Below are 22157 nucleotides of genomic sequence, written 5' to 3'. Positions count from 1 at the left end.
AGACCCCAAAGGGGTATAAACATTCCCCCATGACTGCACAGGCTGTACTTGTCAAAATTTTACAGTGTCACTCCCTCTGGACATGTAAATATGTAATTTTCTAATTTCAGGAGGCCCCCCTGAAAAGGTAGAGGAAGCAGCAGAAGCTGAGATTACTCCCGAGGAGTGTCAGGGTCAAATAGGCCCTGATGGACCAAAGAGCTCCTTATTATTCAACTCAACTGCATTTAAAGAAACAGAATAGAGATATTCTGAGTGGGAAAAGGAACTTGTGGTACTTCTCCAAGCTGTTAAACAGCTTGGGAGACTAAGGGGAGACCTGTCTGGACCAACTCTGCTGAGATTTGTGATGTTTTCGCTTTCTGGGAACGTTCCTGGGAATGACACCAGCACATCCCACTGAAGATCAAGTTAACCACCAAAGGTCTGCTTATTCTTCTTGGAGGATAATCATTGCCAGAAGGAAACAAATTTGCTTCACACATCAACAAGGTCGACCCACAGAATGGAGACACTCCCTCCTTTTGTTTATGCTAGTCTGTATGGTAACTATGTGCATTCTGCCCCACAAACACTGCTCAGCTGGGGGGGGCCATTTGCTGGGGCAGCAATTACAAAGGAATGAGATGAGGACAATTTGCCTACTGACATTCCAAAGATAACCTATGATAATGCAACTAAATTAGAAAGGGAATTCCACTCTTGGTGGCAATTAGGTATTGTCACTTATGACCCCACCAACAGTAAAGCACAGCTTTTGTTCTAACAATGCACAATGTTTTGGTATATCCCATACACCCGGTCGTTGTGTCAGGAGTAAATCCCAAAGGTGCTGCACTTAGTCCCCTGGAACACAGAGCATGGGCCTGATGGGATGGCTCCACCTGTATGGGAAACCCTTGTACTTTGGTATTTGTAGACAATGTTATTGTTACAAGTTATTATTCTTGTTACCCCAAGGTTTGTGTTTGTAACTTTGTCGACATTATGGGATGTGATTTTAGTTATTCAGCTCCTGCTGTATCTTACCAATTGTTATGACTTAATTGTTAAGACCTGCAGCCTATTCCTGTGGGAATGAATCTTGCCTGGATGAGAACACTGCCCTTGAAACAAGGTCAGGAAAATGGACAGAAAACTTTGAGTACCATTCTTCCTGATGGAGAAGAAATCCAGTGGGTGAAAAAAGATGGAGAACACCATTTTGGGTGGTCACCAACAGCAACTGGAATACTTAATAAGATGTTGCATCTTGTGATCGCTCATCTAATGTTAACCTTTTTGCCTTTTATTTTGGTAATCAGATTGTATATTAAGATGTGGGGCATTAGAAAGAGGGTACCCCGAAAGCTGAGAGATTGGTCATAGAATGCTTTGTTCCTTTCTCTCTCTCACTTTCTCTTCTTTTCCCTTTTCTGTGGGTCAGATTCATCCAAACATGAGAGAAATGTTATGAATTAATAGTAAAGCCATAAGTCATTTGCATAAACTCAGCCAAAAGTCATTTCCCACTGCATATGTTGAGTACGGCTGATACCAATCCGGACTTGTGAACTACCCTGCATCTTAGGCAGGAGCTGGGTCCTGCCTGTGCTGAGGGACTGTTTGAGGTATGTATCTCACATGGACACTGGACCAGATAATGGAGGGCAGGAGAAGGACGAGATGATGTTGTGGGCTGTGCCCAGCCACTGCTGTTTCCCTTGACCACTGCTGTCAGCCTTTGGTGCCACGGTCTTGCTGGTGATCTTTGGCTGTTGAGTAGCCAGGGATGTTTTTGTCATCTCCCAAGGAAAGGGCACTACAGGGAGTTCCATCATATGCTTCTTCCACTCTCTTCCCTAAGCAATATGGAAGGCTTTCCACAGGATGAAGGAAGACTCAGAGGCCCAGGCTTGGATGTACAATTTAATTGAGTCTAAAGAAGAAAAGAAGTTGGCTCACAGGGAACAGGAGGAGCAGCCACTAAGATGCAGTGGAGCTCCTCCAGGGTGTCCATCTGCCTGCCCTGCAGAGGGAAGTAGGACAACAGATTGCCCTGGGCTGGCCTGGGGAGACACAGAAAGCAAAGGAAAGAGATGGAAGAGTGGGAAAAGGAAACCCTGAAGCTCTAAACACAATGTCCTGAAGCTCTATCTCCTGCCCAGCCACATATTCTGAGGTCTTGGAGGTTCTTGCCCCAGGATGTTGCCAGCAGCTTTAGCAGGGCCGACACCTGTAGCGGTTGGTGATGCAGGAGAGGTCAAAGCCCCCGGAGTTGATGGGCACTCCGTCACAGCTGAGGATGCTGCCAACGGCAGCGGAGGTGGAGGATCCCACCACGGTGTTCTGTGGGAAGGAGCTGAGGATGGGCCCGGGCAGGGTCACCACCACAGCAGAGGGCTGGATGGCAACAGTGGAGCTCTGGCACTGCCTGACACAGCACTCATTGCAGCTGTTGGCCAGCGGGGTCGGGCCGCAGGGCTGGCAGCAAGGGTTGCAGGGCTGGCAGCACGACATGTCTCTGGCTCACAGGGGCACCTGGCACACAGGGCAGGGAGAAGCACAAAGCAGACACACATGAGAAGCAGCCCTGCACCCAACTCCCCTGCAGACAAGGCACCTCCTGCACCACATGACACTGCCCAGCCCAAAGCCCAGCAACCTCCTCAGCCAAGTCCCAGCCTCTCTCTGCACAACACCTTCTCTCCCCTTCCCTCTCCCAGCACAAGCAGCTCCCAGCCCTGGCATAGCACAGTCTGTGTTAGATTAAGCAGGTGAAGAAGAAGGGCTTTCCCACTCACCTGATTCCCAAGGAGAAGGAGGTGAGAGAAGTGGATGCGAGAGCAGAGACTTGGGCTGCCTTTTATAGCAGTCCTGCACTGCCTCAGGCCCACTGGCACCTTTGTGCAAGTCATAATTTTCTGACCAGCTCATGTTAGTTGTGAATCATCCCAGCTAATGGTAGGGGCTGTGTCCTGGTTTTCCTGCACTGCTGCCTTTTCATTTCCTGGTACATGCCAAGTGCTTTCCTGTGGGAAGGGTCATTTCCCTAAGTGCTAGGATGAGAGGCTCAAGGATTTGTAGAGCAGAAAAATGCCAGTGGAAGAAGGTGCTTTAAATCAAGGAGTTTTGTCATCCCTTGTGGGCAGGTGATTTGCCCCAAGGTCGTTCCTGTGGTCTTGTTTGTGACAAAGTTGTCAGGTCATGGTCACTGCTCTCATGATTATTGTACATGTGCCCAAGTACTGCCATGTGGGATGGGGGGAGAATTGGAAGAGTAGAAGTGAAAAAAGTAATGTCTTTTACAAAAAAGACAGTTTAATAATTAGATACCAGTTGAAAGGAGAGGGGAAATAAAAAGAAAAGTGAACAACAAAGAGAAAGAAAAATATTCACTGAAAGAAAACAAGTGATGCAAAAGAAAGCAATCCTCACCACCTGTCCCAAGTAACAACAGCCCCCACCAACTTCACCCCCCCAGCTTTATTGCAAAGTGTGATGCCGTATGGTCTGGAATATCCCTTTGGTGAGCTGGGGTCATCTGTGCCTGCTGTGTTCCCTCCCATCTTGTCCACCCCCAGCCTTCTCACAGGCGGGTCAGTCTCAGGATCAGAAAAGCCATGTCGCTGTGTAAGATGTCAGCTCAGCAACAACTGAAACATCCCTGTATTATCAACACTATTTTTGCACTGTTCCCAAACATAACCCATATCAGCTACTTTGAAGAAATGTAACTATCCCAGGCAAAACCTGTGCACTCCCTGGCTTGTCTATCCTGATTTGCTGCAGACATATATAAGATGAGCTTGATCCAGAAAACAAGCAGGACAACGTAAAATTGTACACATTACAGACCTATTGTGTGAAGTGACACAGGCAGGAGACCAGAATAACCACAAGACCATGGCTGAAATGCAAAGAGTAAATTTATTTAATTAGCTTGCTAATCAGAGAAACCCAAAGCAATACATGGGTGGAGACAGAGAACTGAGGACACAGTACCATCAGGCTCAGCTCATCCTCACTGCCAGCGGGGCTGCTGTTTGCACCCATTTATCAAGGGCCACACATTGTTTACCTCCATGCTGTGATCTCCCTATGCTTTTCATGGTCTCTGAGCTTTGATCTCTCTCTCAACAGGGAGCTCAAGCATGACACTCAAGAATGCCTCCACTTCTCTGGTAAAACCTACATTATCTCCCCACAGAAATCTACTTTTCAAAACAGACAGAGGATAAACAGCAGTAGGCATAATATATGGTGTTTCCCAGACTGATATTTCCAGGCCTTGGCATTCTACTTTTAACCCTTTCCTCCCAACATTCCATCCCCACATTCAAGAGACCACCTATGCCTGGGCTGGAAGTGTAGGACAGGGTAATTTGCAGAGGCATTTAATGGAGCATATGGGGGGGGAAAGGAGTAAACATATAATGCTCTAACGTAAAAGTCCCAGTCCTCCTGTTAGGGAATCAAACCACTCAGCTGGTCAGGCACCACCTTAGTCTATGTATGAAGTCTTGTCGATGTCAAATGTTCCTCTCAATGCAGCTGGTTCAGCATCACGTTGAAGCAGCACATCCTGTCAAATTCAGAGCAGTGTATGTAGTGCTGAGGAGGTGTCTCTGCAGCAACTGGACTGGTGAGATTCCAGGTGTAGTGCAGGTACTTCCACATTCAGGACAACAGTTGCCTTTGATGTCCAATTCAAACCTCAGGGAAAGAGATACTTCAGGTCCTCTCTATTTACCACATGGAGAAGAAATGGAAAAAGTTACTCCACACAAGTATTTACACAGGAATCCTGCAGAAATGTATCCAGAGTATGTGCATGTCGTATAAGTTTACAAAGCATGATGAGCCAGCCCATGGTAAGGAAGGAAAATGGGAGTGTCACCACCTTCCAGTAATACACACGCTGTTGCCCCAGCTCCCTCAGCTAAAATTACTCCAGGCCTGGTAGCTTGAGATGGGCCAATTGCCCACACAGGTTTGAGCTTTGTCAGACTGAACTTGAATTTGGTGGGGGGTTTGTGGCACCAATAACAGAATTCCAGCATTGTCCTCCTTAGATAAGGCCCAGATACTTGTCAAAGATACCTGAAATACAAGAACTCAAGAATCTGATAGTAACAGAGGCTGTAGCATAAGGGGATAAACTGGAGTACAGGTCACTTGCCTACCCATGAATGAGGATGGGGATGTGCACAGTCACACTATCTTGGCCTATGATTCTTTCAGTTTCTTGCAATGCCCAAATTGCAGCTAGAATTTTGTTTTTCATTTGGGTATAATGCGTAGCAGAGCCTTATAATGCTTTAGACTGAAATGCTATGGGTTCTTTCTGATTTTTAGGCCCTCTTGTCTGCCACAATCCTACCTATGTCATCTAGAATTGCTCCTCCTAACTCAAAAGGATGTCCTTGCCTAAGGCTGTACAATTGTGCAGGCTCAATCAAAGCATTCTTGCAGGCATCAAAGGCTTCTGGTTGTTACTTGTCCCATTGTCAAACAACTTTCTTTCTGCAGAGAGTGCAGTAACACTGCCAGGGGTGGAATAAAACTTCTCCAGTACCCTTAAAGGAAAGTTTGCAGTTGTTTCAGTGTAGTTGATACATGTAATTGTTGGACTGTTTGCTGTACCATGTTCAGTGTTTCTCTAGGCTACCCATGCCAAACTATTCCCAAAAATTGCACAGTAGTACTAGGGTCCTGTATTTCCTTTGGAATAACTGCCCAGCCTCAGTCCTGTAAGTGGGCTTTCAGCAATTCAGCAACTGCCTCAATTTCTTGTTGTGCCTGTGCCTTAATCAATAGATCATCAATATAATGGTGATCAGCAATAGCACCCAACAAGAGCTGATACATGAGCTGTCACCATTTGGTGGCAAATGGAGAGACTGTATTTATATAACAGAGGTAATACCTGAAAAGTATATTGCTTTTGCTGCCACGTAAAGGCAAACTGGTCCTGGCTTTCTGAAGCAATGGCTCTTGAAAAAAAGCATTAACAAGGTCCATTACCACCTTCCAGGGCTGTAGATTTTTGCTGATTTTTTTCCTCTGGTACTGTAACTGCAAGTCAGGGTGTCTTTATCAACAGTAATCAACACTGATTCTTCAAGTAGCATCTGATTTTCAAACAGGCCAAATGGGGTTGTTGAAAGTAGTCATGGTTTCTGTGATGATTTACACTCGGAGTGCCTGAATTGTTTGTTTCCTCTTACCCCCCTGGAATGCAATACTGCTTTACGTTCACCACCTTGGCAGGTGCTGGCAGCACAACAGGGTCCCACTTCAGGAACCCACACAGAACAGTTACGGATCAAGTGGCAAATCCTGCTTGAGGAGTCCCAAAACAAAAACGACCATTCAGTGCTTCAGCGGTTCGCCCTGCCAGCACATCAATGCCCAAGATATATTCTTTTATTGGGGCAATTAACACCTTCATGACAAATGGGGTGGTGTATCCTACCATTAAAATAACTGTGCTCTGAGGGTGGGAGTGGAACTGCTCCCCAAGCTGCAGATGTGGGCAGTCTCTTCATTAGGAGCAACATCACTGTGTGATACAGTAACTTCTGCGCCTGTATCCACCAGAGCTGGCACATGCAAAGTTCCTGCAGGTGGCCACTCCACAGTCAAGAGGAACATAGAGGTGTTGGTCCTGCTCCCAGTGAGAGGCTACAGTGGCAGCAATCTGGGGGGACCCGCAAACCCACTGTTTCCACATCTGCCAGGAGTTCTGGTGCTCAGAAGTGGCAGGAGGGACGGTGGGGTGATTTTTTCTTTTCACAGGCACTAACCTTTGCCAACAGTGAAACATTTCTGATGTTGTGATTCCATCTATTTCTGACTGTGGAACATTGGCTTGCACAAGATCATTCAACATTTGTTTCCTACTCACCCGTGAGGTGACTCTTTCTGGCTTTGCCAGTTGATTTTCTCTCCCTATCCAAACAGCTGGCTCTGAGATCACAGCCCCAATACCCCTCAGGGCATTTGTTAAGGCACTTTTGTCATCAGTAGCATTCATGACTGTTGATATAATCAGTGGTTTCAATTTATCAGGAGCCCCTTCACAAACTGAATTTTGTTATTTCTCATAACTGCTGCTCCGTCTGGATCAGATCCCGTGCTCTGGGCCTGAGCTGCCCCATCTGCCACAGTGAACCAACACCTTCTTCCATGTTGCACCAGATCCCAAAGGACAACACTGACTCAGCAGGATCTGCATGTGCTGTTAAAGCTGCTGCATGTGGCCATTGATACAGCGTAGGGGCGACAATACCCCTGGTATTTCATAGCTGAGCTCACCCCTGTTGGATTTGATTATCAGTGGCTATAGGAGTTAATAGATCTTTTTCACCCACTAATAAGTGAATAAAGACAGCACCACTGTCCCAAACTTATAAAACCTATGGTAATATGCTCTCCTTGCTCTTCTGTCAATAAGACTCTAAAAATTCCTATAACTCTTTTGGGGTATAGATCTGTGTGACCTGTACCACCCTGTCTGGCAGACCCTGCTGTCCCTCCATTTCTATGAGTGGTCATGTTTTTGCACTTTCTTATCTTGCAAGCCTACCTCAAACTCAATCTTAGAGTCCAAATATTTCCATCCCACTTCTTGGCATCCCATGGAGGTTTCTAAATAAGACCATGGAGTTCAGAAGTTAAGACCTTACTTTTCACATACTTTGGCCCTCGTTTGGTGACAAAGTGTGCCACCAGCCATGCTATAGTGCATTGCTGCTCACAACACCACTCCTTTGGAACAGTAAATGCTTCTCGCGTGAACTCCTTTGCAGCCTTTGGAGACCCAATTTCCTCTTTCAGCGCTCTCAGTGGCTCCATAAGGCCATAATCTCATGATCAAGAGTTCTAAGACTGGTAACTAACAACCATCACAATTTCCCTGCTAACTTGCGAGGGGACTTCCAGGCCACTTTCCACTTTAATCCAGACATAGCTAACGCAACTGTCTGTGGGGTCCCCACCTCCCCGGCACCTATTTAAGGCCAGGTCTCCATCAGAGCCATTGTCACTAGGAAAGTGCCTACAGGAGTCCAGCGCTCAGTGATGAGCCATTCAAAATGTGGGGAGTCACTGCCATGGCCTTGCCAATCCCAGACTTTTCCTGAGCCATGGCATGGCTGTTCATAGAGTCTGCTGACCATGCCAATTGTGTGAGTCAACTCAGGCAACCAGATGGAACAACCAAAAAAACATGGTTGAATGCAAAGACTAAATTTACTTTATTACCTCGCTAAGTGGAGGATCCTAAAGCAACACTCAGATCTCCTTGCCATTCTTCCAACTTAAATCATTTCCTCCCAACCCAAGAGACTTCTAATGAGATAGAATTTCACAGAGGCATCACCCATGTGACAAGTGTGCTCAGCAATGGGCAGCACTGAGACTCTTTTGGAGACAGTTGAACTGACTCACTCACACAGGGCAGGAGCCACTGGACTCTTCTCACAGAGCCCAGCCCAGCAGCTTTCTCCCCCAGCTCCCAAATCTTGCCACATTTACACAAAACAGTGGGTCCAATGCAGAGTGAATGTCGACTGCAGCAGAGTGAAGCTGACAATGAAGCAAGTCCTGATGGTGGGACCCGTTATACTCTCATGGAGCTGCACATTCTCTCTGCAGAAGGATCTGGACAGGCTGGATACATTGTCCGATCCAGCAGGGTGACGTTCTACAAGACCATATGTCAGGTCCTACACTTTGGCCACAATAACCCCCTGCAGCTCTACAGGCTGGGGGCAGAGCACTTGGAGAGAGGCCCAGTGGAAGAGGACTTGGGGCTGCTGGTGGATATGGCTGAACATGAGCCACAGTGTGCTCAGGTGGGCAAGAAGGCCAAGGGCATCCTGGTCTGTATCAGGAATAGTGTCCAGCAGGAGCAGGGCAGTGATTGTGCCTGTCTACTGTGCACTGGTGAGGTCACACCTCGAGTGCTGTGTCCAGTTCTGGGCCCCTCAGCTGAGGAAGGACATTGAGGTGCTGGAGTGAGTCCAGAGAAGGGCAATGGAGCTGGTGAAGTGCCTAGAGGGTATATCCTGTGAGGGGAGGCTGAGGGAGCTGGGGGGGTTTAGCCTGCAGAAGAGGAGGCTCAGGGGAGACCTCCTCACTCTCTACAACTCTTTGAAAGGAGGTTGTAGCCAGGTGGGGGTGGGTCTCTTCCCCCAGGCAACCAGCAGAGTTCAGGCTGCTCAGAGAAGTAGTAAACAAGGTGTTTCAAAGTCATGATGGGTGGATCTTGGCAAATGGCCTGGTGCCCATGAAGAGATCCTATCACTGCCCATCCTCAGCTGGGTGAGGGCAGAAAATACAATGCCAGGGTGAGGGGTCAAAGTAAAGTCAGGGGAAACAATCAGCAATTATGATTCATCTGGGGGAATCAAATTTAATTTATTTTCAATTACCCACAGACTAGGACAAAGACAAACAGCAATAAATCTAAATCCACATTGGCCCCCAGCCTTCCCTCTGCTTCGTTTCAGGTTCACTGCCAACTTCTACACCTTCTTCCCACCAGTGGCACAGGGGGAGAGGGAAAGGGGGTTGTGCTCAGCCCATTCTGGAAGTCTCTGCACTCCTTCCTGCCACTCTGCTCCCCTGCTCCACTGTGGGTCCCCTGCTACAGGGTGGGTCATTTCCAAAGGGTGCAGTTCTTCAGGAACAAAATGCTCCAAAGTTACTCCTTGACAGGGTAACAGGTCCTGGCAGTAGGACCTGCTCCTTTGTGGGCTTCTCTCCACAGCAGTGGATATTCCTGCCAGGATTCTTTTCTAGTGCAGGCTTTTCACAGTACCACAGCTTTCTTCATGGTACATCCACCTACAAAGGGCTCCATAGAACAGCTGATCCCACTCAGCTCTTTTGTGTGGCTGATCCCAATCCTGACATGTGAAACACCCCAGCCCTGCCTGTCTGGACACAACCTGGGCAGAACAGTCAATGTAAGGGAGGTGTAGGAAGGGATGAGGTTGTGGGCTGTGTTTAGGTATTGCTGTTACCTATACCCACTCATACCATATTTTGGACACAACTTCTCTTTTGGTGTAGACTTTGTAGTGGGTTAGTCAGGGATGGGTCTGTGTGCTCTAAGGGAAAGATCACAAATGGAAATCCAATAACCCTAACCCTCTGCCTTCCTCCACCTTCTTCCTTGAGCTCAGTAGATGTGTTGCCAAAGAAAGAAGGAGAACTCGGAGTCCCAGGCTTGGATGCAAAACAACTTTATTGAGTCTAAAGAAGCAAAGGAGGTGGCTCACAGAGGGCACCAGCAGCAGCCCCGAAGATGCAGGGGGGGTGTCCCTCTGCCTGGGCTGCAGAGGCAGGGAGGTCAAAAGGTCCCCAGGAGGGTGGCATTGGGTGCTGGTGACAGGAAAGGAAGGGAAGAGAGAGAAGAGAGGAGAAGAAGGAAACAAGAGCCATAAAGTCTAAATGCAATGTCCCAGCGTTGTGTTTTCAGTGCAGCAGCATGATGAGAGGTCTTGTAGGTTGTTGGCCAAGGAGGTTTGCAGGGGCTTTAGCAGGGGGGACATCTGCCACGGTAGCAGCTGGTGATGCAGGAGAGGTCAAAGCCCCCGGAGTTGATGGGCACTCCGTCAGAGCTGAGGATGCTGCCAACGGCAGCGGAGGTGGAGGATCCCACCACGGTGTTCTGTGGGAAGGAGCTGAGGATGGGCCCGGGCAGGGTCACCAGCACAGCCGGCGGCTCAATGACGACGGTGGAGCTCTGGCACTGCCTGACACAGCACTCATTGCAGCTGTTGGCCAGCGGGGTCGGGCCGCAGGGCTGGCAGCAAGGGTTGCAGGGCTGGCACTGCTGGCACTTCTCAGGGCACGACATGGCTGGAGCCTGGGGCTGCACCTGGCACACAGGGCAGGGAGGAAGCAGAGCACACGCACACCTCAGCAACAGCCGGCAAAGCACCACCAGGAAGCCAAGGCAGCTGCTGCTGCTTGGGGAGGGAGAGGCTCTGCAGGGGCCAACCAGGGAGCCTTTCCCTGAGCCCAGCAGGGCCTTCAGAGATCAGACAGGCCCAGGCTGCTCCTGCCTCAGCTGTAGGAAAACAGCCCCCTCAGCCCAGCCTCCGCCTCTGTCCCTAACAGACGCTCTCCCCTCTGCCCACACGACCACCATCCCCGAGCACTCCCACAAGACCAAGGAGCAGGGATGGGCTGCAAAGCTCGACCCTGTGCTAGAGAGGGGGGAGGAGAAAGGGGCTTCCCACTCACCGGCTTGCTGAGGAGAAGGAGGTGACAGAAGGGGTTGAGAGAGCCACCAGTTGGGCTGGCTTTTATACTGGCCCCACAGTGCCTCAGGGCCCAAAGGCCGTGCTGCATAAGTGACAATTTTCCTGCATGATCCCAAGGAACGGAAACATCCCAGGGAATGAATGGTATGGCATGAGGTGGTGATTCCCACTACCCTGACTTTGCATTTCCTGGCCTACATCATCACCTTTCCCTCATGGACACTTCTGAGTGCAGGTCTGAGAGGTTCCAGGATTTCTGGGGGCAAGGATGTGTCAGTATGGGCAGAAGTGATGACCTGAGTGTACAAGGGATACAGAAGAGGCAGGTGATGCCAGCCTGGGGCACTCTGGTGGATTTCTGTAATGCTTCCTGACTTCTGTAATTCCTGCTGGCAGGAAGGGTCCCAGCTGCTCCCAGCCCTCCATTCCTTGGCTCATCACCCAAAGTCCTCCCCTGAATGTGGGTCTTGCCCCGCTGGTCAAAACACTTTGGCTTAATCCTGTGCCTGGACAGTCCCTGAGACTCCTCTGGCACTGCTGCCTGAGCATCTGTGCTGCTCAGAGGCCCCCTCCCTGCTCTGGCAGGGAGCTCCCGGGCAGCTCCTCACTCCCATCCCTTCCCATCCCCTCTGCCCCCTGTGCTGATCCCCAGTAATGGGTGGGAGAGTGTGACTGTGCCCTGGAGCATGTGAGTGTCTGCACATCCCTGTGCTTGTGCTCCCCTGGGAACACACCCCTGGCAGCCTCTGGCCTGCAGTGTCTCTCTGTGCACAGGGGAGAGCACTTGTGTGCAACCTGCTGTGTGAGTCCTTGGGCATGTTTGCTGTGTCTGTGCATCTGGGTTTGTCCTTGTGCTCCCTGGGCAGGTTGGGAATGTGTCAGTGCCTGCGGGGGTGTCCTCAGCTGTGTCTGAGCTCATGGCTGAGCCCAACCATTCCAAGGCCTGTAGTGACATCCCTGCTCAACAGTGCCAGGCACTGACACAGTCCCAGCTCCCCCTTTTCTGAGGAGAGCTCGTTACTGAAAAAGTGATATTTCTTTAAAAAGAGTCTATGTAGCCTTTGGTGAAGATGTGAAAAATATCTTTTAAGTTTAGCACAGTAGTGTTTGATCCCTATATTCATGGTTAATACTTAGTTTTGTACCACACAGTGCTTAGTACAAATGCCTGAGATTGATGTGGCTTTGTGTTAACTCCCTCCATCTGTGACATATAGTCTTGTGCCAGCAATCCCTTCCTTATTTCCCTATATCAGTGATTGATATGGACTCTCAAATGTCTTAGTTTTGAGAACAAGGATTGTGTGTCAGAACAAAGATTGATAAGAGAAGTTCGTTATGACCTGACCACGTCTTTGAGATACTCTCAAGGAGAGAGAACTCACTAGAACATCTGGAACCATAAAAGGAAAACATGGGGAATGGGACGTTCCCAAAAGCTGACCAAAAACTCTCAAAAGACCCCTACAAATATCCAAAACAGTCCACAAATATATTTAATGTAAATGCATGGATTTAGGAACTGTAATGAATATGTAATAAAAATTTGATGAATACGTGCTAGCTTTATGAATATAACCTGGTCTGTTTGGTTGCTGGGTGTGCATGTTGTGTGGAGCTTTTCACACTCACCCAGCAGGGTGTCGACTCTAACCTAACAGACTGGTTCATGAGCTTATTTACTGGTTTTTGGTGACAACTGGAGAGGGCCACGGCACTCAGGTCTCACCAAGGAGAATCCTGACCCCAGGCCATCACTCCTCATGCTACCTGCAGGCAGCCTTGGGGCACGGAGCTGTTTCCCAGGGTCCCTGCTCCTGTCTCATGGAGAAGCCATGGCTGGGATCAGAGGTGAACTCTGGCACAGCTCAGGGGAGCCCTTGGGTGATGAGCCAAAGCCTGGAGGCATTTGAGCAGCTGGGAATTTTCCTGTCAGCAGGACCAGAGTGCCCCAGGCTGGAATCACCTGCCTCTTCTGTATCCCTTGTGCACTCAGGTCATCACTTCTGCCCATACTGACACATCCTTGCCCCCAGAAATCCTGAAACCTCTCAGACCTGCACTCAGAAGTGTCCATGAGGGAAAGGTGATGATGTAGGCCAGGAAATGCAAAGTCAGGGTAGTGGGAATCACCACCTCATGCCATACCATTCATTCCCTGGGATGTTTCCGTTCCTTGGGATCATGCAGGAAAATTGTCACTTATGCAGCACGGCCTTTGGGCCCTGAGGCACTGTGGGGCCAGTATAAAAGCCAGCCCAACTGGTGGCTCTCTCAACCCCTTCTGTCACCTCCTTCTCCTCAGCAAGCCGGTGAGTGGGAAGCCCCTTTCTCCTCCCCCCTCTCTAGCACAGGGTCGAGCTTTGCAGCCCATCCCTGCTCCTTGGTCTTGTGGGAGTGCTCGGGGATGGTGGTCGTGTGGGCAGAGGGGAGAGCGCCTGTTAGGGACAGAGGCGGAGGCTGGGCTGAGGGGGCTGTTTTCCTACAGCTGAGGCAGGAGCAGCCTGGGCCTGTCTGATCTCTGAAGGCCCTGCTGGGCTCAGGGAAAGGCTCCCTGGTTGGCCCCTGCAGAGCCTCTCCCTCCCCAAGCAGCAGCAGCTGCCTTGGCTTCCTGGTGGTGCTTTGCCGGCTGTTGCTGAGGTGTGCGTGTGCTCTGCTTCCTCCCTGCCCTGTGTGCCAGGTGCAGCCCCAGGCTCCAGCCATGTCTTGCCCTGAGAAGTGCCAGCAGTGCCAGCCCTGCAACCCTTGCTGCCAGCCCTGCGGCCCGACCCCGCTGGCCAACAGCTGCAATGAGTGCTGTGTCAGGCAGTGCCAGAGCTCCACCGTCGTCATTGAGCCGCCGGCTGTGCTGGTGACCCTGCCCGGGCCCATCCTCAGCTCCTTCCCACAGAACACCGTGGTGGGATCCTCCACCTCCGCTGCCGTTGGCAGCATCCTCAGCTCTGACGGAGTGCCCATCAACTCCGGGGGCTTTGACCTCTCCTGCATCACCAGCTGCTACCGTGGCAGATGTCCCCCCTGCTAAAGCCCCTGCAAACCTCCTTGGCCAACAACCTGCAAGACCTCTCATCATGCTGCTGCACTGAAAACACAACGCTGGGACATTGCATTTAGACTTTATGGCTCTTGTTTCCTTCTTCTCCTCTCTTCTCTCTCTTCCCTTCCTTTCCTGTCACCAGCACCCAATGCCACCCTCCTGGGGACCTTTTGGCCTCCCTGCCTCTGCAGCCCAGGCAGAGGGACACCCCCCCTGCATCTTCGGGGCTGCTGCTGGTGCCCTCTGTGAGCCACCTCCTTTGCTTCTTTAGACTCAATAAAGTTGTTTTGCATCCAAGCCTGGACCTCTAAGTCTTCTATTGTCTGGCAACTCTTCCACTGAGTTCAGGGTTAAAGAGTGGAGGAAGAGAGGATGGGACTCACTGCAGTTGATTTTCCTTTGTGCCCTTTCCCTTGGAGCTCACAAACACATTCCTTGGGACTCCACAGCAAAGACCATCAGGCAGAAGATGTCTCCAAGAAGTGTTAGGAGTGGGAATGGGAAACAGCAATGCCTGGACACAGCCCACAACCTCATCCCTTCCTACACCTCCCTTACATTGACTGTTCTGCCCAGCTTGTGTCCAGACAGGCAGGGCTTGGGGACTTCACGTGTCAGGATTGGGATCAACTATTTTATGGAGCCCTTTGTAGGTGGATGTACCATGAAGAAAGCTGTGGTACTGTGAAAAGCCTGCACTAGAAAAGAATCCTGGCAGGAATATCCACTGCAGTGGAGAAAAGCCCACAATGGAGCAGGTCCTACTGCCAGGACCTGTTACCCTGTCAAGGAGTAACTTTGGAGCATTTTGTTCCTGAAGAACTGCACCCTTTGGAAATGACCCACCCTGTAACAGGGGACCCACAGTGGAGCAGGGGAGCAGAGTGGCAGGAAGGAGTGCAGAGACTTCCAGAATGGGCTGAACCCTTTCCCTCTCCTCCTCTGCCACTGGTGGGGAAGAAGGTAGAGAAGCTGGCAGTGAAGTTGAAACCAGGAAGAAGGAAGGCTGGGGCAAAGGTGGGGATAGATTTGTTATTATTTCTCTTTTTCCTTGTCTATGTGTAAGTGGCAATAAATTAAACGCATTTCCCCAAGACAAGGCTGTTCTTCCTGGTACAAGAATTACTGAGTATTTCCCCAGCCTTTCCTGTGACCCCTCACCTTTGTGAAGTATTTTCTCCCATCGCCCAGTTGAGGAGAGGCAGTCAGAATGTCTTTATGGGCACCAGACCATTTGCCAAGATCAACCTACCATGACATTGAAAGATCATCAGGTCCAATCTTGTATGGGAAAGGGAGCTTAGATGAGATTATCAACCACCCTTCGCAATTACTCCTTGAAATCTTCCAGTGATGGGACCTCTCCCTGCGGAGATTTTTCCAGGAAATCATTTTTATTACTGTTAAAATGTATCTCCTGTGTACACATGAAATCTCTCCTGGTGCAACTTTTATTTATTGGCCCCTGTGGCTCTGCTCCATACGGCTTCTTGTGATGAAAGAGCCTCTTTGCAGCAACACTGTAAAGACTCGAAAACTGTTTGAGGTTGGCCCAAACCTCCTGCTCTCCAGAGAGATAAGGTTGTACCTCATCACCTACACACAAAAGTGGTAGTAGACTTGATCTCCATAAACAAAATCCATGAGGAAGGACACATCCAGGAAAGTGTTGATTGCTCCATGCAGCAATGAGGAGGCCATTCCCCATCAGGGTTACAAGGTACATGCAGAAGATATTGGCTCATGGGGACATGTGCCCACCTTGGGAGGTCTGGGGCCAGCAGGGGAATGAAATCAGTTACAGGTGCCTTGTTCTCCTTTGCTGTGACCCAAAGCAAGATAAGAAGGAATCAGCTGCCCAGACAAGAATGCAGGAACAGAGCTCTGGTGGGGTTGGTCTGTGATTTTTGTTGCTGTCAGAGGGACAAACCAGTCCCTGTTGCCAACTCACTGAATTCATCTCCCGTGGAGGTAGGTCTGGCCACACCTAGACTCAGGTATAGCTGGTAGACCAGAGCAAAGAGAACCTGCGAGACACCTGATCACCAGTTCTGCTTTGCTGACGTTGACCACTGCCATGAAGTGGCCGATTCCCGTTACAAGTCATTGCTGGGGTGGTCATTTCCGAGTGCACTGGCTTCTTCATTGCCTCTTTCCTAATTGTCCAATTCAAAAGCCCAAGGCTCCTGTCCGCTGTAGAGTCATGGCTTCACATGTGTTGGAAAAGACCTTTAACATCAACGAGTCTAACCACAAACCTATCACTGTCCACACCACCAGTTACTGATGTACCCATGTGCCACATTTACACATCTTTTAAATCCCTCCAGGGATGGTGTTTCCCATCCAATATCCACATCTCTGCAGAGCCTGTTCCAGCACTTGATAAATATTTCTGCACAAAATTTTTTTCCTAAAATCCAAACTAAATCTCCGCTGACTCAGCTTGAGGCCATTTCCTATGACATGGGAGAAGATAATGGCTCTCATCTTGTTATGACCTCCTTCTCTGTACTGGTAGAGTGCTAAAGTCTCCCCTGAGGCTGCTTTTCTCCAGGCTAAATAAATCCACTTCCCTCTCTAATGCAGACATTTCATCACATGTGATTGGGAAGAGGAGAGAATGCCAGGTGAGAGCTGCCTTTGTCTGTGCCCAAGGGAACTGAGCTATGCTGGGACACCCAGTGAGCTGAGGATCTCTCTGTAGCCTGACATGGAAATGGATGGAAATCTGTCCCTTCTGGGTTTGATGAATTCCTGAGACAATGCTGGGTGACCATCACAGACAGTTCAAAAGACGCATCTTTAGACAAATCACTCGGATCCCTCTCCAGAGAAACAAAGGAAGGTGGTGGGAATGGCCTTACTTCCCCATCCCATGCAGAGAGCAATTGACTCTCCACATGAAAAAGTGACCAGGTACAGCTCTCCAGTTCCCACAGGAGGGCAGGTGCTCTGACCAACAATGAGATGTGCTCACTGTAAGGTCAGACCACTTGGTCAAGGATGCCAAATCCCACTGCACTCAGTGCCAGCAATGAACATGTTGTCTCCCAGTTGCTTCCTTGAACATGCTGGTCCCTCTTTCCATTGCCAGGGACTTTAAGGATCAAACAAGATCCTCATGTCCAGGTTCCTACTGCTCCAATCCCCAAATCTCCTACTCATCCATAGCAAAGATCAAGCTCTGAAACTGGGCTACCCCTCACTAGACTGTAGCCACCAGTCCCAAAGATTCCCAGTGGTTGGAGTGAACACCAGGGTTCAAAGTCCAACAGCAGCCCAGGTTTGGTGGCCCCTAAAACAAAAACCCCTGGAACCACCTGCCTGCACTGGATTGATTGCGCACTAAATACATGTCTTCTGTCCACACTGGTGCATCCTTGGGTAATGAGCCAAAGACTGGAGGACTGGGAGCACATTTAGCCCTTCCTATCATCTGGAATCAAAAAAACCCATGAGACTGTCCCAGGCTGGAATCACCTGTCATCTCTGGATGCCTTTGGTACTTACTCCATGACTTCTGCCCACAGTGACTCATTCTCTCCCCCAGAAATCCTGCAAATCAAAAATGGCCATGAGGGAACGGTGATGATGTAAGTCTGGAAATGCAAAGTCAGAGTAGTGGGAATCACCACCTCATGCCATACCATTCATTCCCTGGGATGTTTCCGTTCCTTGGGATCATGCAGGAAAATTGTCACTTATGCAGCACGGCCTTTGGGCCCTGAGGCACTGTGGGGCCAGTATAAAAGCCAGCCCAACTGGTGGCTCTCTCAACCCCTTGTCACCTCCTTCTCCTCAGCAAGCCGGTGAGTGGGAAGCCCCTTTCTCCTCCCCCCTCTCTAGCACAGGGTCGAGCTTTGCAGCCCATCCCTGCTCCTTGGTCTTGTGGGAGTGCTCGGGGATGGTGGTCGTGTGGGCAGAGGGGAGAGCGCCTGTTAGGGACAGAGGCGGAGGCTGGGCTGAGGGGGCTGTTTTCCTACAGCTGAGGCAGGAGCAGCCTGGGCCTGTCTGATCTCTGAAGGCCCTGCTGGGCTCAGGGAAAGGCTCCCTGGTTGGCCCCTGCAGAGCCTCTCCCTCCCCAAGCAGCAGCAGCTGCCTTGGCTTCCTGGTGGTGCTTTGCCGGCTGTTGCTGAGGTGTGCGTGTGCTCTGCTTCCTCCCTGCCCTGTGTGCCAGGTGCAGCCCCAGGCTCCAGCCATGTCGTGCCCTGAGAAGTGCCAGCAGTGCCAGCCCTGCAACCCTTGCTGCCAGCCCTGCGGCCCGACCCCGCTGGCCAACAGCTGCAATGAGTGCTGTGTCAGGCAGTGCCAGAGCTCCACCGTCGTCATTGAGCCGCCGGCTGTGCTGGTGACCCTGCCCGGGCCCATCCTCAGCTCCTTCCCACAGAACACCGTGGTGGGATCCTCCACCTCCGCTGCCGTTGGCAGCATCCTCAGCTCTGACGGAGTGCCCATCAACTCCGGGGGCTTTGACCTCTCCTGCATCACCAGCTGCTACCGTGGCAGATGTCCCCCCTGCTAAAGCCCCTGCAAACCTCCTTGGCCAACAACCTGCAAGACCTCTCATCATGTTGCTGCACTGAAAACACAACGCTGGGACATTGCATTTAGACTTTATGGCTCTTGTTTCCTTCTTCTCCTCTTCTCTCTCTTCCCTTCCTTTCCTGTCACCAGCACCCAATGCCACCCTCCTGGGGACCTTTTGACCTCCCTGCCTCTGCAGCCCAGGTAGAGGGACAACCCCCTTTCGTCTTAGTGGCTGTTGCTGGTGCCCTCTGTGAGCCACCCCCTTTGCTTCTTTAGACTCAATAAAGTTGCTTTGCATCCACGCTGGAGACTCTGAGTCTTCCTTCATTCTTTGGTAACTCTTCCATTGAGATCAGGGAAGAAGGTCGAAGAAGGCAGAGGGTTAGGGTTAGTGGATTTTCCTTTGGCCCTTTCCTCTTGGAGCTCACAAGTACATCCCTGGTTACTCCACAGCAAAGACCACACTAAAAGAGAAGGTGGGTCCAAAATATGGGAGGAGTGGGTATGGGCAACAGCAACGCCTGGGTACAACCCACAACCTCATCCCTTCCTACACCTCCCTTACATTGACCATTCTGCCCAGCTTGTGTCCAGACAGGCAGGGTTTCCCAATCGTGCACGCTGCGTAATCAAGGCTATCCACTTACTCCACGTAGCATCGGTGGCATGATGCGTAGAGGGCACCTTCCCTTTGAACATCCAACTCAGGACTGGTAGTCGGGGTGCTAGGAGGAGCTGTGTTTCAGTGTCAACCACTTTTGAGGCTGCTTGTATGCCTTCATAGGCTGCCAGAATTTCCTTTTCCACAGGAGCGGAATTTCCTTTTCCTTTTCCACAGTGGCTTCAGAACCCCTGTAGCTTCGGCTCCAGAAGCCAAGTGGTCGCCCTCGCATCTCACCAGGTACCTTTTGCCAGAGGCTCCAGGAAGGAACTTTATCTCCAGCTGCAGTATAAAGTACGTTCTTCATGTCTGGTCCTGTCCGAACTGGTCCAAGAGCCACGGCATGTGCAATCTCTTGTTTGATCTGTTTAAATGCCTGCCGCTGTTCAGGACCCCATTGAAAGGTATTCTTTTTACGGGTCACAAAGTGAAGAGGGCTCACAATCTGGCTATACTCAGGGATGTGCATTCTCCAGAAACCTATGGCCCCCAGGAAAGCTTGTGTCTCCTTTTTGTTGGACGGCGGAGCCATGGCTACAATCTTATTGATGACATTTGTTGGTATCTGACGCCGTCCATCTTGCCATTTCACCCCTAGGAACTGGATCTCTCTGGCAGGTCCCTTGACCTTATTCTTCTTGATGGCGAAACCGGCGTCGAGGAGAATCTGGATGATTTCCTCTCCTTTCTTGAAAACTTCTTCTGCTATGTCTCCCCATACAATGATGTCATCAATGTACTGGATGTGTTCTGGGGCCTTGCCCTTCTCTAGTGTGGCCTGAATCAGTCCATGGCAGATGGTTGGACTGTGCTTCCACCCCTGGGGTAGTCGGTTCCACGTGTACTGCACACCTCTCCACATGAAAGCAAACTGTGGCCTGCACTCTGCCGCTGAGGGAATGGAGAAAAACGCGTTGGCGATGTCGATGGTGACGTACCACTTTGCTGTCTTGGACTCCAGCTCGTACTGGAGCTCCAACATGTCTGGCACAGCAGCACTCAACGGTGGCGTGACTTCATTCAAGCCACGATAATCCACAGTCAGTCTCCATTCGCCATCGGACTTACATACGGGCCAGATGGGGCTGTTGAAGGGTGAGTGTGTTCTACTAACCACCACTTGGCTTTCCAACTTGCAGATCATCTTATGGATGGGAATCACAGCATCTCGATTAGTCCGGTACTGTCGCCTATGCACTGTCTTAGTGGCTGTCGGCACTCGCTGGTCCTTGACTCGCAGTAATCCTACAACAGAAGGATCTTCTGAGAAGCCGGGCAGGGCAGATAATCTTTTGGATTCCTCTTCAACCACCTCGGTTATACCAAAAGCCCATCAGTACCCCTTTGGGTCCTTGAAGTATCCTCTTCTGAGGTAATCCATGCCGAGAATGCAAGGGGCTTCTGACCCCGTCACAATGGGATGCTTTTCCCATTGGTCTCCTGTCAAGTTTATTTTGACCTCTACCACCGACAGCTCTTGAGACCCTCCTGTCACCCCAGAAATTGAAACAGTCTCTGTGCTCACATGTCCTGAGGGCATTAACGTACACTGTGCGCCGGTATCTATTAAAGCTTGGTATCTCTGAGGATCCGATGTGCCAGGCCATCGGACCCACACAGTCCAGTGAACTCTGTTAGCTTTCTCATCCCTCTCCTTCTCCTGGCAGAAGGCAGAGCCCCTCTATTGGTTCTGGTTGCAGCATTCACCATCGGATCTTTGCTTCGGCTTGTCAGAGGCTTTCTTGTCATCCTGGAAACGGACTCCAGTCTTCCTACATCTGGGAGATCTCAGTTCTCTTTCAAAGAAATCTGCATCTACTACATAGACAACTTTCTTATCATCTTCCTTGCATTTTAGTTCTCTCACTCTGGTCTCAAGTCTGGAAGTAGATTCACCATCCCACTTCCTCATGTTTTCTCCGTGGGCGCGCAGATAGGACCACAGTTCACTGTGCTTAGATCTACGGAAGGAGATCGCGAGCAGGACCGGGACCAAGATCGAGATCGTGGTCGAGACCGTTCTGCTGATCTGTCTCTGTAACGTCTGTCCCTGTGGTCTCCGTAGTCATCCTCATATTCAGAGCGCCCATAAGGCTCCTCTCTCTCAGGTGTTCATCTGTAATTAGAATCAAAATAGTCTAGAAAACTCATTCCTAGATTCTACTGCTTCTTCTAGATGTCGTAACACCGTACACAGAGTGCCCACAAGTGTTTCTTGCGTGTTTGGAAGTATTATTCCTGCCAAGGTATGAACGTATGATGCAAGAGCACCCTGGATTATCTTTTTCCACATAGGCATTGTGCAAGTGACACCCTCTGGGTCATCAGTGATGAGATCATATTGAGAGTCATCATACATAATTTCCAACAATGTCAATTCTCTTAGGTACTGGATGGTGTCTTCTACCTTGGTCCACTTCCTCGCGGGGCATGTTAAATAGGCTTTAAATGGAAACCTTTGTCTCGCACTTAAGACAAGTCACGCCCAAAGACTGAGGTCGGGTCTCGCCTCTGCAATTAAACGATCAAGTTCACGGTTTCCGGAGATGGATGCTAGTTGTTCTACTTCAGTCGTTGATAACAGGTGAGCTCGAGCCCCACGGTCTCAGCATCGGAGCAACCACACTAGAATTCGCTAACCAGGTCGATGAGTGTAATCTTTGTAAGT

General features: G+C 50.2%; 4 protein-coding genes across 4 annotated transcripts; 2 read left to right on the top strand and 2 right to left on the bottom strand.

Annotated features, from left to right (window-relative positions):
• Positions 1-2053: 2053 nt before the first annotated feature.
• On the bottom strand, positions 2054-2866 carry LOC127461740 (feather keratin Cos1-2-like). The gene is made up of 2 exons (XM_051769790.1): positions 2784-2866; positions 2054-2520 (listed from the first exon to the last, which is right to left on the bottom strand). The coding sequence occupies exon 2, from the start codon at positions 2497-2499 to the stop codon at positions 2200-2202; it is 300 nt and encodes a 99-aa protein (XP_051625750.1). The 5' UTR covers positions 2500-2520; positions 2784-2866; the 3' UTR covers positions 2054-2199.
• A 7662-nt stretch (positions 2867-10528) lies between these two features.
• LOC127461715 (feather keratin Cos2-2-like) lies at positions 10529-10852 on the bottom strand. The gene has a single exon (XM_051769758.1). The coding sequence runs from the start codon at positions 10850-10852 to the stop codon at positions 10529-10531; it is 324 nt and encodes a 107-aa protein (XP_051625718.1).
• A 3110-nt stretch (positions 10853-13962) lies between these two features.
• On the top strand, positions 13963-14382 carry LOC127461713 (feather keratin Cos2-2-like). Its single transcript, XM_051769756.1, has one exon. The coding sequence runs from the start codon at positions 13963-13965 to the stop codon at positions 14284-14286; it is 324 nt and encodes a 107-aa protein (XP_051625716.1). The 3' UTR covers positions 14287-14382.
• A 4117-nt stretch (positions 14383-18499) lies between these two features.
• LOC127461712 (feather keratin Cos2-2-like) lies at positions 18500-18853 on the top strand. Its single transcript, XM_051769754.1, has one exon. The coding sequence runs from the start codon at positions 18500-18502 to the stop codon at positions 18821-18823; it is 324 nt and encodes a 107-aa protein (XP_051625714.1). The 3' UTR covers positions 18824-18853.
• The last annotated feature ends 3304 nt before the right edge of the window (positions 18854-22157 follow it).

Source organism: Manacus candei, unplaced genomic scaffold (assembly GCF_025592945.1).
Source record: "Manacus candei isolate 608988 ecotype Guabito, Panama unplaced genomic scaffold, ASM2559294v1 h1tg000112l, whole genome shotgun sequence".
In the NCBI taxonomy this organism is placed as follows: Eukaryota; Metazoa; Chordata; class Aves; order Passeriformes; family Pipridae; genus Manacus; species Manacus candei.
Note: the sequence above shows the minus strand (reverse complement) of the source record. Positions and strands in the feature narration are given on the sequence as shown.

Coding starts and splice junctions, on each gene's coding strand:
- LOC127461740 (XM_051769790.1), bottom strand. CDS start 2,499: ATGTCGTGCTGCCAGCCCTGCAACCCTTGCTGCCAGCCCTGCGGCCCG.
- LOC127461715 (XM_051769758.1), bottom strand. CDS start 10,852: ATGTCGTGCCCTGAGAAGTGCCAGCAGTGCCAGCCCTGCAACCCTTGC.
- LOC127461713 (XM_051769756.1), top strand. CDS start 13,963: ATGTCTTGCCCTGAGAAGTGCCAGCAGTGCCAGCCCTGCAACCCTTGC.
- LOC127461712 (XM_051769754.1), top strand. CDS start 18,500: ATGTCGTGCCCTGAGAAGTGCCAGCAGTGCCAGCCCTGCAACCCTTGC.